General features: G+C 40.7%; 1 protein-coding gene across 1 annotated transcript; it reads left to right on the forward strand.

The window, feature by feature from the left end:
* Positions 1 to 216: 216 nt before the first annotated feature.
* Positions 217 to 17,980, forward strand: LOC133139515 (uncharacterized). The gene is made up of 23 exons (XM_061259091.1): positions 217 to 331; positions 560 to 705; positions 958 to 1,089; positions 1,516 to 3,054; positions 5,156 to 5,305; positions 6,055 to 6,120; positions 7,274 to 7,339; positions 8,172 to 8,321; positions 8,465 to 8,572; positions 8,836 to 8,983; positions 9,596 to 10,096; positions 10,198 to 10,242; positions 10,356 to 10,435; positions 11,067 to 11,179; positions 11,320 to 11,503; positions 11,920 to 12,004; positions 12,298 to 12,443; positions 12,792 to 12,882; positions 13,372 to 13,520; positions 14,100 to 14,185; positions 14,607 to 14,676; positions 15,019 to 15,137; positions 15,727 to 17,980. Exons 1-23 carry the CDS (start codon positions 217 to 219, stop codon positions 15,866 to 15,868), a joined length of 4,431 nt encoding a protein of 1,476 aa, XP_061115075.1. The 3' UTR covers positions 15,869 to 17,980.
* The last annotated feature ends 360 nt before the right edge of the window (positions 17,981 to 18,340 follow it).

Consider the following 18,340-nt stretch of genomic DNA (forward strand, 5'->3'; position numbering starts at 1 on the left):
TAATGTAATGTAATGTAATGTAATGTAATGAGCAGGTTGATTCAGCATTGGTTCATTTCTGATCATATCTAACAGAAGCCTCACACGTTCAACATATAGTTTGAACTCTCTGTGGTGGCTCAAAACAAAGTTTGCCGCTCACAGCGATAGAGTATGTTGAATAACAACCCTTGATATAAGCCCATGATTTATTTGTGTTTCAGCAGGTTGGGGAAGATGGCTGTGAATGTCAGTCTCACATCTGAAAATAATTACAGCCAGTTTGAGTTGCTGACCTGGCTCAACGAATCACTGCAAACCAAATTCAATAAGGTGGAGCAAATATGCTCAGGTACAAATGCTTTCTGTCTCCCTTTTCTATTCTTCTGTTCTTGCTGTTGTTCGCTTGGGTTTGTAGTATATTCGTGTTTTTTGGGTCCGTGTAATTCATTTGCACTACCTGAACATTTATTTTTTCAGTTATTTTTATTTCAGTCTTCTGCCTTTCATTCTTCCTTTTTATTCTGCATTAAATACCATTTACTTCATTTTATAAAAATGTTCTCATTGTGGTCTCCAGGGGCAGCATTTTGCCAGCTGATGGACTGGCTCTTCCCAGGGTCTGTAAAACTGGAGAGGGTTAAATTTCAAGCTGAGACAGAAGTGGAATTTATTTATAACTACAGTTTGTTACAAGCTTCATTCAGGCATGCTGGAATAACCAAAGTGAGTTTTCCAATGTTCTCTTCTTGTCAATTGTCAGTTGAACTGTTAATTTAGTTTAGAATTTGTAAGGCTTTTGTAATTGTAAAACCTTGAATCTAATGTATTTGTACATTTGTCTAGTTAAAGTATAAATATTGCTATCAATTGACTGCACCAAACCAAAATTGCACCATTCCACCTCAACCTTACTTCAGCCTCATTGCATTTGGTTGTATGTCTTTCATTACTTATTGTGCCATGTTCTTTACACAGTCACTCTCAGTAGAGGGATTAATCACCGGGAATTTTGAAAACAATTTCATGTTTTTGAAGTGGTTCAAGCTGCTTTTTGAGGCAAATGACCATGGGCAGAAGTACAGTCCTTTAGAGGCTCGCAAAGGGCAGGTAATCCTGCCTGCAAAGTGTGCTCCTGTTTCTCCTCAGATACCTAAAACTGTCAAGATTCCTCAACCAGGTAAGACTTCACATTGCCTTCATGTTTACTAGAAATATAATGCAGTTGAAAACATTTATACAAAAAACCACTGACCAAACTGTATGCCTAATAACCTCACTTGTTTCTTCTGCTTGCGGACAGTTGCTACACCAGGATCAGAGTCTGACCCAGATGCTCACAGGAAAGATAAGCAGACAAAGTCTGTCTTACTCCTTGACACATTTGACACATGGCTTGACACATTCCCCTGGCTTAGTCGTAGCAAATTGGGAGATAACTATGGCCACTGCAAACTGTGTGACATCAGCATCAACACAAGTTATTGTGGGCAAAAGGACCTGAGACGGCATGAATTGTGCCGGCGGCACAACCAGAATACCAAGAGAGCAAGGCCCCAGCAGGTGGGGAACACTGGAATGGTAGGCCCAGCAAAAGCATTTTCATTCCACAACAACATGTTGAAGTTCCTTAAGAAGCATTGTAGCAGCCAGGGGGTCCAAAAGAACCTGGGATATGGGGGTAAGGTGTCCCACCACACTGCCAGGACCCTTTTAGGGCAGAACTACCCAAAGGACATTGTGGCCATTTGCTGTCAGACGCCCTACTGTGTGTATCTTTACCGTGGTGTGGCGCTAGACAAGGAGAACACTGTGTGCTTGGTCCTAGTTGGCTTTTTTGATGAGATAATGGGCAGAAACTGCATCCGACTGCTGGATGTCATTCAGCCACCTGAAGACACAGATGCTTTTCTGTTCACTTGCCTCGTCGAAACCTTGAACAAGTTTGATATTTTGCTTTGCAATTTTGTGACTTTTTACACAGACGCCAATGCTACGTTCACTCAACAGTTTTTCTCATTTCTCCAGAAGATGAACCCTGATATAGTCTCCCTTTTCAGTTTGTATGTTCTGGCTGACCAAGCTTGTCAGTCAGGGCTGAAGGCCCTGCCAAGCCAAGTGGAGGAACTTGTTATGAATATCCATGACCACTACTCTACTTGTCCCACCACAAATGACAACCTAAAAGAGATCTTTGTCAACACGGGGACATCTGACACCACGCTGCAAATTTCAGCCCAGTGCTTGGTCTTAAGCAGCATTATCCAGAAGTTTCTTAACATGTGGCCTGACCTTATCTCCTACTTCAAGTCTTGCAGTGGCATGAGTGACAAAGCTAAGCAGATTTGTGCACAGCTGGAAAAACCCCAGCTCAGATTGACATTTATGTTCCTCAGCCATGCCCTAGAGCCTCTCTGTGCCTTCCAGCGCAAGCTCAAATGTAGTGGGGGCACAAGCAAGACAGACCTGGCTGAAATTCTGTTGGAGGCCAGTAGCTTGCTGCATGTATATGCTGCCAGGTTCATGCACCCAGAAGCTGTGGAGAAGTTCATCAGCAGTTGTAACACTCATCTTTTGAGGGACACGGTGGACCATCTGCCTGAAACCGAGATTAATGTGGGTGCCTCTGCTCGGGAGTTCTTGGCCCAGAGTGAGAATGAGCTGACTGACACCATGGGAAACTTTGCTGAAGAAGTTGTTGCTTTTTACACTGCCCTCATAGAGAGCATTGCAGGAAGCCTGCCTCTCGGTGGCACCAGTCTCAGGACCATTTCCCTTCTGTTGAAACCCAGGGGAAAACAGAATCTAACTGGCAAGATGGTGGTAGATCTGGGCAGCCAGCTTGGGCTCTGCAAAACTCCCAAAGAGGCCGGGCAGCTCATGAATGAGTTCTCTGACTGTCAGCTGTTGAATGGCGAGGAGGAATCCCCAGCTGACTCCCAAGACCCCTCATTTGGGCTGCGATGGGGCACAACGCTGAAGACCATAGGCCTGACTTCTATTCTCCGAAAACTCATCCTAACCATTCTGGCTCTGCCATTCCCACCCCTGGAACCACAGGAGATGTTTCATCAGGTGTGTAACTGAATTTGCTCCACCATATGCACTTTACTAGAGTGGGGTCAAGATATGAGAAATGTCTGGAGTAGTATTTAGAGAAGATTAGAGAGTAACAGGGGAATGTTCCCAATGCACACACAACAACAGAGAATGTAACTTAGAAGGTACTTGGAACAAACATAAGTTTATACGAAGCATATATATTCTTATATATTCTTCTTCGAAGCATAATATCTTAAAAATATTCATTCCACCTTTGTTTATTGGATCTTACTATTTTTTTAGAATATATTTGCAGAATAGTTGAGGGGGAAACTATATATTCATGGTGGCAAAGTGTTTTTTTGGGTTGCTGTTGAGTTGAGTGATGACATTGCATTTCTTCTCTGGGTTTCTATGTGTGTGTATATCTGTGTTCAGGTATTGGGGAGTGGGGACAGGGGGCTGCTGGATGAGACTGTGGGAGACTGTGAGCTTACTGATGAGAGCGCGTCCTCACTAGACGCAGAGATCTTGTCACCTCCATCCAACAACAGGAGTCAAAATGGGAGGCCCTGCAGGCTACTTGGCAAGTTTGAAATGCATTACACATCTGACTGTGACTCCCATAGTAATGCCTTTGTGGGGAAAACTGTTAAATTAACACCCAGTAGGTAGGTGACAGGATAGGTGACGTGGGTACTACTGTCAAGTGGGTGCAAGTGGGTCAAACAAGTATTGTATAAGTCAAATTGGTCCCAGTCCGTCAGAGCCAATTAATTTGCCCTCCTTTCAGTTTGTCTCCAAATTGTAGTTTCTGGCTTTACATTTTCATTAGAATTTCATTAGAGAATTTCATCAAGGAGTAATCCTATGCAGAGTAAGTCTCAGTGCAGCATAATCTTTAGATTGCTTAGATTGCTCTATTTTATTAAACTGGAGGTAAAAACATCCAGCAACAATCAGTAGGTGTTCATTTTTATAAAGTGCACCACAATGCTATGGTGGGATTGATCACAGTTTTTAATTGGTATATTTAAAAAAATTAAGAATATGTTGTGTTTTTCAGATGTGATTGACCTTACAGAGTGTGAGGTCAATGTGAGGTCAATGGCTGAGTCACAGCAAACTAAAAGTAAGAACGGAAAAATGCACAGCCATCCTGTGTATGGATTGCCAATTCTAGGACCAATTGGGATGGTTTCATTTTGCAATAACTTGATAACTTACGTTTTTACGCAGCAGGCCTTAAAATACCATTTTTGTTTCATTACTGTATATCCATGCACAATATCAGGTTTGCTGTTTTGATTTGTCATTTCCACTTCTCATGCAGAACCAGATCCTAAGACTCCAGGACCAATCATTATAGATGACATCATCTGTCCAAGCACTTCTTATCAGCAGGTAAATCTTGTTTGATATGCTTTTCTCTGCCTAGAAAATGTTTGTTGCTACTTCTTGCTTGTAGTTTATTCTAACTGCTTACTTTTTGCAACTGCAAAAATCCATGTGCCTTCTCTGTCAAATACAGTTGACATGCACCAGATCTCATTTTAACAAGAACATTCCATAAACTTGAGAAATATTGCCTAAACTTGTTCCTGGAAGACCCCTTTCCAGTAGGTGTGCCTCGACTCTCTTTGTAATACGTTTTAGTTCTGTGTACTGGTTCAGCTGAGGAATGGGTAATTGTGAAATCATATGACTCTGTGTTCTGATGAAACCAGTGACTTTAGACCTCAGCTTGGATCACTGCCAAATGGAACATAAATTGAACAAAACATTTTCTTGTGAGCGGTATAGATGAGACCTATACGTTTTATGTCATAAATGCTGTGGTTCATTAATTTTCCACTTAATGTTTAAGTAAAACCATTTGGCTGGATGATATTGAACATTGCAAACTATGGACAAAAAATCATGAACACTGACTTTGCGTTGCACACAAGGAATGACTATTCTGCACCTTCTGTTGCACATCCTTCACTTGCTTTTGGCTGACTTGCTTTTCTTGTCTCACCTGTAGTGCTTTTAAAGACTAGACTTCTTGCTTGGCCTGTAGTCCTTAAAGCCCTTAACTCTCATGACGCTTGGAAGTGGTGGCCTGAGTGTAGGTTTTTGTTCCTCCTCCTAGGACAAAGTTAGGGGGTCACATGGCTGGGGGAGGAGCCTGCGCCAGCAACCGCAGGCTCGACTATTATTTCAGGCTGGTGTCAGCACCCAGGAAAAACCTCAAACACATGATGAGAATAAGAGCCCAAGAAAGACTGTAGTAAGCCCTGTGGTAGGTATTTTTGAGCTGATGTTCTCCAGAAGATTCTGGGGTAGTACCCTTTCGATCTTGTCTGTGAGTTCCATGCCGTTGCCTTTACCATAGAAGGAAACTGACTATAGAAGAAGAATTGCTGATGAAGCCAGAGCTTTTAAAGGATGCTACTTCTAAATGGCATCACATTCTACATGAAAAAGGATATATTTTGTCATTGCCTTTGACTGCTTTGTCTAAACATTATCTTTGATGTTGTCTAGCATCACTTTTGCCACTGACTTGAGTTATGAATTAAAGTACCCCCAGTACAGAGAAGACACTGGACATAACAGCTTGAGCTGGAGAAGTAGACACACTCCTTCACCAGTTGGATCTTGGCATGACCCACTTGTGTGAAGCATGTTGACAGCAATAAAAAAAAATGTTTATATCATGGTAGTTTACACTGCACTTGTCTAGTGGTTTTACATGGTGCTAGGATGTGCCACCTATTTTTTTTTGTTCAGTGGTCTATGGTTAGTAATGCAGATGACAGTGAGGACATTTTTATGGTTTCTTCGTTCATTTATCACACCCCTTTCACACTGAAGCAATGACCTGGGCAAAACCAGTGTTTCCCTTGGTGTGAAAGGACCAACCTGCTTTATCTGACTTGGGGCCAGGAACAGGTCATGACCTGTGTTTTTTCACTGGTATCCGATAAGACAGGCTCAAGATTAATCTCTTAAATTCTGTATTTCATTACTCATTTTGTTTGTTTTCAGGTGAAGCAGAACAGTAATAACACATCAACTCCTAGCAACGCACATAGGAAGACTTCCCAAAACCTGGTAATACTTTTATAATCAGGGCTTCTGTCAGTCTGCCCTTGTTTTGTATTAGTTTCTTTATTCAGAGGGAAATGGATAGAGAGAAATCACAGCTTAGACGGTGCCGTGGCTGGATCAAAACTGCAAACACACAGTGGGACTGCGCTATGCGCCTCGCTCAGGAAAGGAAAGTTCTTTAGCTTCGTTTTTTTTTTTCTTTAATTGGAAGGGAACAACCAAAGTGGTAGAAGCACCAAAGATATGGTACAGATGTATTTTGTGTAACATTTGAATTTATAAAATTTTGTTTGGCTGTCATATGATTTGCAATTAATACTTTCAGACAGTAACTACTTAAACAAAATGGTAAAGCCTAGTAAATAGCTGTTATTTAAATAAAAGTATTATTCTTGAATGTCATTAGAAATGATCCAGACACACTCCTTCACCAGTTGGATCTTGGCATGAGCCACTTGTGTGAAGCATGTTGACAGAAAAAAGGTTCTGGTTATTTACAAGGAGTAAATATTTTGTGTCCTATTTTGTCAAGCAATAAAAAAAACAAAAAAAACTAACCAAAATGTTTATATGATGGTAGTTTACACTGCACTTGTCTAGTGGTTTTACATGGTGCTAGGATGTGCCATCTATGAATTAGTACTGATATTTATATGGAGAAATGATGCCCAATATGTGTAATGGAAGTTGAAATTGACTAAGGGTGTTTTGTTTCCTGGACATTTATATGGAGTTTCTAACATCTTTGTCTATGTTTCTTTTGAGTGAAATGGACTGATATATCCACTTGTTGGAGATACAACAAAAGTGTTCTTCCCATGGTAACAAATGGAACTGTTCAGTCCAGTTTGGCTCCAAGAACTTAAATCTTAAAAGTTTATTTTGATATCCCTGATAAAGTGTGTTTTTTTTTTGTTTTTTTTTTAAACCTTTTTATGGTTTCTTCGTTCATTTCTCACACCCCTTTTACAATGAAGCAATGACCTGGGCAAAACCAGTGTTTCCTGTTGGTGTGAAAGGACCAACCTGCTTTATCTGACTTGGGGCCAGGAACAGCTCATGACCTGTGTTTTCTCACTGGTATCCGATAAGACAGGCTCAAGATTAATCTCTTAAATTCTGTATTTCATTACTCATTTCGTTTGTTTGTTTTCAGGTGAAGCAGAACAGTAATAACACATCAACTCCTAACAACGCACATAGGAAGACTTCCCCATACCTGGTAATACTTTTATAATCAGGGCTTCTGTCAGTCTGCCCTTGTTTTGTATTAGTTTCTTTATTCAGAGGGAAATGGATAGAGAGAAATCACAGCTTAGACGGTGCCGTGGCTGGATCAAAACTGCAAACACACAGTGGGACTGCGCAATGCGCCTCGCTCAGGAAAGGAAAGTTCTTTAGCTTCGTTTTTTTGGAATTCTGGTGTTCCTTCTGGCAAGGACAGGTGTGCCATGTGAAAAATCATTTGAATAAAAATTCTAATGCATAAAAAAAGTGAACAAATACCATTCACAGAAGCCAAAATGCATATCGCTTAATTAAAACCCAGAAAGAACATTTAGGCCTAGTGTTCAATGTCAGTAGGTTGCCTAAATTTTGAGAGTGCTGTACCATGTAAGTTTGGAAAGTGTAACAAAAGGCAAAAAGGCTGGGAAACACTGGGAATAGGGTTCCACCTTCGAATGACCCCTGTTGGTCAGTTGGGCGCCCGTAGATGGCAGTCTAAACCATATCTGAAAATCTGGCTCCGAATCTGCTCTATGCAAGCTTAGCTGTAAGCTACAGTGTGAAAAGGAGCAGCTGGTGACACCATATGTTTCAGAGGAGAACCATGGATGTCTGCACTCAGTCGGGTGATCGGCCATTCCTAATTGGGGTTGGAATTCGATATGCTTAACGCCATGTTGGGTGCCAAATTGATAAGTCACTCAAAATATTACTAATTATTTTAAAAAATGAAGAATCCAAGAAATAAACCTAAAACTCTAATTGTTAAACGCATGTAAAATGTGGTTAGGACCTCGGTGTTCCATCCGTTTTGTCTCTTTCTGCAGGATGGCAAAGGTTTTAATTTTGGGGAGCTGGTGTGGGGGCAGGTTGAAGGATTCTCAGTGTGGCCTGCCCAGGTGGTTGGCTGGAGACCCAAGCAGCCCCCCACGGGCATGCGCATGGTGCAGTGGTTTGGAGACGGATTGTTCTCACAGGTGAGGTGCAGGGAGGTTGTCTTGGTGCATGGTGCAGAACCATACAGTTTACAAATTTGTCTGCCTCTGTTTTTGCGACCGTTTAGAAAGCCTTGCCTGAACTTAATGTTGTTCTATATATATTTTTTTTAACCTGATTTCAGACCCATGTAGAAGGGCTCCAGAGCCTTGATGCTTTTGCCAAGTGTTTCTGTGCTGACTCCTTTGCAAAGCTGCCCATCTATAAGGAGGCCATTTTCCGATGCTTGAAGGTGAAACTTCTACATTTCCCCAGCCTCTTCACCAAGCTATTACTATCTATCTCTGAAACTGATGGTGTATCCCAATGCAGAACGTTAATATTTCATTGAGCCGCCTATTCATTTGGCTGATGTTTTCATCTGAGGTGACTTTCAAGGCATCTGTGGAATGCTACATGGCATTCTGTGTTTGAGTGAGCGCGCCCTGTGTTTGAGTGAGCTGCTGTATGTGGGTGAGCTCTGCTAAACTGTGAGCTGGTTCTGTGCTCTCGCAGTTGGCTGCTGAAAGGTGTGGAAAAACATTTCCAGCAGGGCAGTCGGCGGAGAAGGAGGCGCATCTGAAGTTGATGCTGGACTGGGCTTTTGGCGGTTTCAAACCCACTGGACCAGAGGCATTCAGACCTCCATTACAGACTGATGCTGGTAAATAGGGAAACAAAATAATTACTACACTGTAAGACTTGACCGCCTCTATCAAATTGATCTGTTTTAGAGTAAGTAATTTATGCACACACTGTTGACACTTTTATTAGGTACAACTACTCATTCATTTTGATAGCATGCTCCATAAAACTCCATAAGCCTCCGCATGCAGACATGGCAAAGAGGCTTAGTTTTTGTTGGACCGAATGAATTGAAACCATTCAGTTTGACAAATATGTAATCAAGGAAATCAGGAAGGGGGCAAATACTTTTTCACAGCACTATATAAAGGGTTGCAATTCCTACATAGATCACTGGATATGGTTGCAAACATCCATATCCAGTAGCTGTCAGTCTGTACTTTAATGTCATATTTGTTGTTTCATTTTGAATTCATTGTATTAGAGTCAAGAGCCACAAAATGTCTGTCACTACAAATACTTTCAGACTGCACTGTGTATAAGCACATAATGATAACTTTAAAAATGTATACAATCAGTGTTCTTTGATCTACTTTGGCCAGTGTTGGATTAAGGCATTTTCCTGATGCACAGGGTTGAAGTTTTATTGTTGGAATACTTTTCAATATACATTTGCCTTGTTTCCTCCTAGAAAGTATCAGCAATCTCAGTCCTGTCCTCAAAAAGCAAGAGTCTGGCCTCAAAAGGGACGAGTCTGGCCTCAAAAAGCAAGAGTCGACTTGCACAAGGAAAGAGGCTGCTGACCAGAAGCTGTGTACTACCAATGGGAAGCAAGAGTCTCCCCTTACAAAACAAGATTCCTCCAGTAAGAAGTTGTCTTTCAATGGGAAGCAAAAGTCTCCCCTTACAAAACAAGATTCCTCCAGTAAGAAGTTGTCTTTAAATGGGAAGCAAGAGTCTCCCCACACAAAACAAGGTTCTTCCGGTAAGAAGTTGTCTTTCAGTGGGAAGCAGGAGTCATTCAACAAAAAGCAAGACTCTGCCAATAAAAACCAAGAGACTGTTGATGGGAAGCAGGAGCTGGTCAATGAGCAGGCAGAGACGACTGAACCGCCACTCAAAAAACTGAAGCAAACCTGCAAGAACAAAGACTACAGCAGTATGACTATCCAGGAGCGGCGCAATGGCAGAGGTTTGGCTCTCACTCTGTGACGTGTGGTTTGCATTTGGTTAGCAATCTTTGCTTATTATTACTGTTACTGATGACATATTTCTCCCCCATTAATTTCTCAGAACACATGGTTTGCCAAGTTTTGAAGAATAGAGAAAGCATTAATGGTGAGAAGTATTTCTCTTACAATTTATTTAGTTTTCATTACTTCTCAAAAGGCCAAACTTATAACACTATTGTTATTCAGTCTTGAACTTTGCATGTTCTTTCTCCCTGTTAGATTTCTGCTTGTCGTGTGGAACAACTGAGATTGAAATCTTTCACCCACTATTTGAAGGGAGTTTATGCATAAAATGCAAGGTATGGCAATGGATGTGTGGATCTGTTATCACATGGGAAATCGGTATTGTCTTTTCTTTTAGAGAACACTGTTTAATTTGATTACTCATCTTATCCAGAACAAATTGCAATTTAAGATAGAAATGCATGCCCCTGAGTTACATGGGTAGTGTTGCAAGAACAAGTGCCATGACCGCACTTGGGAAGGTTGTAGACATGCCATTTGGGTACATTCTGTATTCCCAACATTACATTACATTACATTATTGGCATTTGGCAGACACTCTTATCCAGAGTGACGTACAGTTGATTAGACTAAGCAGGAGACAATCCTCCCCTGGAGCAGTGCAGGGTTAAGGGCCTTGCTAAAGGGCCCAACGGCTGTGCGGATCCTATTGTGGCTGCACCGGGATTAGAACCACCGACCTTGCGTGTCCCAGTCATTTACCCAGGGTTTACTGTCACAGGAAGGCAGACTGGCAAGAAGGGAATTATAGTAGTTCTGAGATAAGAGTACTGGAACTAGGAGCTGTATAGAGTAAGTGATTAGGAGCTGGCATGTTCTACAGATATTTTACAGTATAGAGGGAATCTGCATGTCAAACTCATTGCAATGTCCCCAGTCTAAATTCTCTGCTTCTGCATTTGTTAGGCTAACTTCACTGAGACGCTGTACCGCTATGATGAGGATGGATACCAGTCGTACTGCACCGTGTGTTGTGCTGGACTGGAGGTTGTCCTCTGTGGCAACTCCAACTGCTGTCGGTGAGGATCACAGCTGTGCTCTGCACCCAGGGGAGGCTGCTGCACTCTAATATTCGAGGAAAAGCAGTTGAATCTTTTTACTTTTAGAAATGGACTGATTCTCATTGTATCATTGACACAAACCTCCTTGTTTTCCCCAGCTCTTTCTGCGTGGACTGCCTGAATATCCTGGTGGGCGCGGGCACCTTTGAGCAGCTGATGGAGGTGGACCCGTGGAGCTGCTATCTCTGCATCCCCTCCCAGCGCTACGGCGTGCTCAAAAGCCGCTTGGACTGGAGCGTTCGTGTGCAGGCCTTCTTTGCCAACAACAGCGGGATGGAGTTTGTGAGCATCCTCTGTTTTCTTTTCCTGGAAGCTCAAGGTTTTTATCGTTATGAGGGGACCTTTTGGCAACTCAAATCGCTTGGTCTTGATATTGCCCCCTCTAGTGATGAACTTCTGCTATCCCTGTGCAGCCCTCTCAGGCTTTAACATGGAGAGTTTCATGTCTTATAACTGGGAAGTTGGGCACCATGGGTCTTTGACTCAAATGTTCCAGTGAACTCGTGCCCATAATGTTTATTACCACCAGCATCAGAAAGCAAATTGCTATTTGAGTCGATAAGTGTAGGAACTTCATTGGTTGATGTTAAAAGAACAAACAAAGTTTGTTTATATGTTTATAGATATTAATTCCATAATTGTGCCTTGTTGTCACTCATTCAGTATGAATACGTGACTGACTCTGCCTTCCCATGCAGGACCCTCATCGAGTTTATCCATCTGTCTCTGCCAAGCAGCGACGCCCTATTAAGGTCCTCTCCCTCTTTGACGGAATAGCCACAGGTCAGCATTTTCTTCAGCTTTTTATTCTTTATTTACACACATTCATAAAACACTCCATCCCAGCAATATTTTACAGATCAAATATGGCAACATTCATCATTCAATAACTTTTTTTCAGTACATATATTTTCACATTTGTATTGTCAGTAGATTTATCTTTACTACTTTAAAGATAACACACAATAAAAGATTGTGGTTCTGAAGTTCTTCTCGCTGGTGCACTACTGCGGGTGATTAGTGTATATATATCTGCTGTGGAGGTGCTGTGAGCCTACATTTTCTTTCTCCAACAGGATATTTGGTGTTGAAGGACCTGGGATTCAAGGTGGACCTATATGTAGCTTCAGAGATCTGTGAAGACTCCATCACGGTGGGAAAGATCAATCATGAAGGCAGAATCGTGCACGTGAATGATGCGCGTACCATAACCAAGAAACATGTATGTGTGTCACACTTTTTCCATTTTAGCAGTAGCAGGATGATGATTCAAATTTTACCTGTGGAGGGATCTCTGGTTTAGCGTGCTGTTCAAAGGCCATTAAAGGTCTCTTTGTATCTCTATTTATTTATATATTAGGTTGATTTCGTTGAATGTTTGTGTGAGTGCCATGTCCCTTGACCATTTAGATAACACCTGAAGTAAAAAAAGAAATTTCCCACAAAGTGTGTTCCAAAGCCATATTTGTCCTCAAAATGTTATATGATTTGTTTAATGAGAGCTAGACTTTAACCAGGGCCCATAGGGTGCTCCTAAATTAATTTTTTGCTGTTCTGCCTGTGTTTCCAGATTGCTGAATGGGGTCCGTTTGATCTTCTGATTGGTGGAAGCCCCTGTAATGACCTGTCCATTGTAAATCCTGCTCGGAAAGGTCTTTTTGGTATGAAGCTTTCATGTCTCCCCCCTCTGAAACTAATAATACAGACAGTGTATAAGGTTTGACTTCAGTCTTGACTCTCAGAACTGTACATGAATGTTCTGCAGAACTGTACCACTAGAGGGCAGGATAGCACTTGGAAAAGAAAGTATGTGGCCTGAATTAATCCAAAGTGTCACATATTGCTTACTATAGGAGGGATAAAAGCTTATGGGCATTGATTTTTTTATGATGAATTGTTTATGGCTTGCTTTTTCCTTGTGTGAGGAATTGTCCTGGAGATTTTAATCCTCCTAAAAGCTTGATGGATGAGGGCTGCTGGGTGGCTCATTCTGTTATGGCACTGTTCTTAGTGTTTGTGCCAGGACGGGCCCACGCTATGGGAGGGAACCGCTAACCATGCCAGTCCTGTCTATGGCTAGTGGGCCTGCAGGGGACCCATAATTGGTGGTAGCTGTGGCATATCAATATCAATATGTCTCTTTGTGACAGAGGGCACAGGCAGGCTCTTCTTTGAATACTATCGGCTGTTGAACATATTGAAGCCCAAAGATGACGACAACCGGCCTTTCTTCTGGCTCTTTGAGAATGTGGTGGCCATGTGCAACAGAGACAAAGAAGACATATGCCGCTTCCTTGAGGTAAGGGTTTGCCAATAAAAGTTTTTATTCAATGTACAATGTGAATTCCGTATTTATTACCATTTGTACTAGTAAGGTAGTCATTATGAATGGAAGCTTTCCCTTTGGAAGGGGTTACTGTAGTCATGGTAATCATGATCATAACAATTGTGTGACTGATACAGTACAATTTCAAAATACACCAGCATTGTACTAATTATGTTTTTGACACTGAATGGTTATGATACATTCAGCATTTAAAATTTAGAAAGATTCATCATGAAGGGGCAATCATTAATCTGGCTAAATAGTGTGTGCCCCCTCACTGCTTATTGGCTTAATATACAATGCTTTGGAATGGAAAATGTCCATTCTAGAAATCTGAACATAGAGAACATAAATTCTATAGGTTTCAATAAATCCTATGATTGTTTGGCATGTTTGTGTCACTGCACTGAAAATATTGGAGATCTCCTTTTTCATCATTTCCACCAAACCTCAGAGAGTAAACAAGGAACAAATGAATGAAACGAGTAAGCAATGTGAAAAGAAGGACAGCTGGTGATGTCCTGACATCTTTCCCCTGTGTGCCGTGTCCAGTGTAACCCCATTCTGATCGATGCTGTGAAAGTGAGCCCTGCCCACAGAGCACGCTACTTCTGGGGCAACTTGCCAGGAATGGACAGGTAGGTCTGCCTGTTATACATGGTTAACTACTGCAGGCCAAAAGCCTCCTAAAGGATGAAAAATCTTAATCGTTTTTATTAAATTTACTATGGGATACCACAGCACATTTCATATTAAATTATCTACTATTATTCACCTTCTTTACCCAGTCTGTTGTTACCTTTTCACCTTTTTTAACAATTTATTCTGCATTGTGTAGTAAGACAGCACTATACCATAGTATAGGGCCTAAGATTGCCCGTTAGAAACCATTGTGTCTGTTTTCATGTAACATTATAATTTAAGCTTTATATTTATTCTGCAATGTTTTCTGTAAAATAGTCTGGGTAATATTAGCTTTTTCTACCAAAATTAAGCACCTATCACACTGAAATATTTCTCATTGGTTAAGGGAAGTGTGTTAATGTGTCTCTTACACAGGCCCATCATTGCCTCTTTGAGTGACAAGGTTGACCTCCAGCAGTGCCTTGAAACTGGACGGCAGGCCAAGGTAGAGAGAATCACTACTGCTGAATTACCATCTCCTATCAATATTTCTGTCCAGCGATGCACCACCTATCCCATCATTTACATAATACTGTACAGAGGGAAACTGCTGTTGCACTTAGGACAAATACTCGGAATTAACACGCTGCAGACATTTCTGCTTGCAGAAATTCTGTTTTCAATCACAATAAAAAATCATTGCGCTCAGGGGATTTAAAAAATGTTAATTTTGCTGCCAGCCATGGTTCATGCATGCTTTTTTCCTCTTGCTTTTCAAACAGGACAAATGGAAAACTTATAATCAGTCTGTTTTGCATCTGTTTCCTCCCTGTGTCTTTTTGTGCAGCTTACCAAAGTGCGTACCATCACAACACAATCAAACTCCCTCAAGCAGGGGAAGACTGAGGTTTGTCCTGTCACCATGGATGGGAAAGATGATATGCTGTGGATCACAGAGCTGGAAAAGTAACATATTTACATTGACATTTTTCCATATTATTTTCTCATTAGAGTATTTACACTACTTTCTGTTGCTTGTGTGGTATTTGAGGGGTGACTGTGTTTGTAGCAGCACCCTTGAGGAAAGAGGTGATAGCCCTGCAGTGCACATTAAAGGCTTAAACTTACTGGCTTTAGCAGTGGCTGGTGTAGGGGCAATCATTGGGTTGTTGTTTAAAGTGAAAACACTTTCAGTAACAAAAATTGCATTTGATATTAATTTCTGTTAGAACACTTTCCTGTGACACGTAAATTCGGACTGCTGTGCTCAAGGAAAGAAGTGATTCAGTGATGCATGATTCAAAAACTGATATTTATGTTATATTATTAAAATTCACATGTGTATAGCCTCAATATAATCTTTAGCAGTGTTGTAATTTGTCCTTGAGGACAAACTTGAGGAGTAACTTGAAATGTTTTGTTTGTTATTAAAAAAAAAAAGACTATTCTAAACACAGTACAAAAATGGATGAATGACATGAAATTTAATCAGTCATACAATTATCTGTAAGAATGTACATTGAATGTTCTCTTCATTTGGTTTTATCCATTCTAGGATCTTTGGCTTTCCAAAGCATTATACTGACGTAAACAACATGAACCGGGCCCAGCGTCAGAAGGTACTGGGCCGCTCTTGGAGTGTTCCTGTGATAAGGCACCTCTTTGCACCCCTGAAAGATTACTTCGCCTGTGAATAGGCTTCTGGCCCCCTACCCCCTTCCTATCAGGCCTTGTTGCCTGGCAACAGAAAGGCAGGTGGGGGAAGGGCTAAAAGGGGGGTGTGCACAGAGGAACAAGACCCCCTACCTTTTACTGCAGTGAAATGAACAAATTGATGAATTGGATTTTAAAAAGATTTTGTTCACTTGCCTTTATATACTTGGTTTGCTTGAATATCTTTTGTACCCCTTTTAAGAGAAGAATTGATTTTTTAAGTTTTATTGATAATCTGTGATTTTTACATCTGTTATAGGACTCACATAACTTATAACATCCACCATGGCACTGCCACTTTATGTCATTCTTCAGAAGTATCAGAATTGCATTCTCTCCATAGGACTGGAGCCCTCTTGCCCTCCCACTGCCTACCTCATTGCTATTCTGTAACTGCCGCAGTGGCTGTATTTTCCACTTTTTACTGGTATTTAAAATTGTAATTATAATGTAATCTAACATTCTGATGTTGAGCATTGTGTAGAATGTGAGCTTGCAAGCTAAATTGTTCCCTTAGTATTATTAGTGTTTTATTTGCCATAACGTGTAGCTTATTTTTTAGCTGGCTTTTTAATGTTTTTAACTAATTACTCATTTTAGCTTGACTTGAGAAAGGAACCAAACACTTGCATGTATTTTAATGCATTCATATTAATCACCAGAATACAGTTCTAGTTTTACTAAACGTAAAGGTTACAAGTGCATGTCCTTGTTATGTATCACTGCAGTGTCGCAGTAATATTATTACTATGGTGCTTTTCCTGGTTTAGGTTGTATGGGAAATGTGAAGTCATTTATTACATAACCATTAAACATTTTATGCACAAGTAAATACAATTTAAATTTAGTATGCCACAAAGAAGTATGCCCATTGAAAGAAAATGATTGTAAAGAAAAGGCCTGTCATGAAAAAAGTTGGAAGACCAAATTGAATCTTGCTTTTGGAGTAATGTGGCTCTGTATTATTTATGAAAAGATACCTCTTTGAGAATGTAGCCTGCTGACATGCTTTTAACCCTTAAGTACTGTATCTGACCCTATAGAGAGTTGGAACATTATCTAACCCAAATTTGCGCTACATGATCATCTGCCAAACAATTTATATCCAAGTTACTTTATCAGTATAATCATAAAATATTAATGTAAAGAAATTCATAATTTATTTTTTAAATGGACCAAGAATTGGCAAATGATTAACCATACGTCAAGTTAACAAATTCTGCATACCGTAGTGTGCAAAAATCTGGGCACCCCTGGTTGAAAAGCCTTTTACAATTAATATCTAAGTGAACAGACGTGAACCTGACTTCTAAATGGTACAATTTTAAACATGAAATATTTCTTCAAATTTTAAATGGAAAAAAGGCCCTGAGCAAAAGTTTGGGATCCCTATCAGTTAGTACTTTGTAACTCCTCCTCTGGCTACTATAACAGCTTGTAAACGCTTCCTGTAGCCAGCAGTCTTTCAGTTCTCGCTTTTGGAATTTTCCCCCATTCTTACTGGCAGAGCCTTGCATATAGGGCATGTTTGAGATCTCTCCACAGATTTTCAATAATATTCAAGTCTGGGACTGTGGTGGCCATTCCAAAACCTTCATCCGTCTTTCCTGGAAGTACTTCCTGGTTGATTTTGAGGGTCTGGGCCTTAGTAATCATCTTTTTAAAAAGTAACAAAGAATAATACAAAAGGGTTCCCAAACTTTTGCACAGGGCATGCAAAAGGTCTCGTGTTTAACTTTGTACCACATAGAGTTCAGGTTTGCTTTTGATTACATACAGACATTTAAACCAGGGGTGCCAAGATTTGTGCACCCCACTGTAGGTGGCAAAGATAGAAACTGTTATCATATGATCGATCAGGGCCTAGTGGCTAAGGTACTTGACTGGAACCTGGATGGTTGGTGGTTCAAGCCCCGGGGTGGCCACGATAAGATCCGCACAACTGTTAGGCCCTTGAGCAAGGCCCATAACCCTGCATTGCTCCAGGGGGGAATGTCCCCTGCTAATTCTAATCAATTGTCATTATCCTGGTGCTACATAAACTAAATGCAGAAGAGGGATCAACATTGCATGGGTCTTTTATACAATACCTCAATCTGTAATACATTTTTCAGGATTTCATATGGTGCTATATAATTATGTTTTACACTCTTGTGCTTGCATTTCATTCATCATTTGAAGGTTGACATAAATAAAATTAATTTCACTTTTGATTGTGGGGACTTTTTTGGCAGATATGCAACGCATTCCAAAGATATTAGTCTGTTGTGTTCTGATGTTATTTCCGAAGTCACAAATATTTTAAATGATTTATTTGTAGCCTACAATCCTTACTTGATTCCACAGAGCTATATATTGTCACAACCATACAATTTCATGGCAACCATTGAATGTCTAAATGCCCATTACTGTACAGCTTGATGTGTTTGCATAAATACCTTCATCAGTCCACTATT

The sequence above is a fragment of the Conger conger genome, chromosome 10, assembly GCF_963514075.1.
Source record: "Conger conger chromosome 10, fConCon1.1, whole genome shotgun sequence".
In the NCBI taxonomy this organism is placed as follows: domain Eukaryota; kingdom Metazoa; phylum Chordata; class Actinopteri; order Anguilliformes; family Congridae; genus Conger; species Conger conger.

Coding starts and splice junctions, on each gene's coding strand:
- LOC133139515 (XM_061259091.1), top strand. CDS start 217: ATGGCTGTGAATGTCAGTCTCACATCTGAAAATAATTACAGCCAGTTT. Junction 8,573..8,835: donor CCATTTTCCGATGCTTGAAG/GTGAAACTTCTA, acceptor GTGCTCTCGCAG/TTGGCTGCTGAAAGGTGTGG. Junction 13,521..14,099: donor ACATATGCCGCTTCCTTGAG/GTAAGGGTTTGC, acceptor TGCCGTGTCCAG/TGTAACCCCATTCTGATCGA.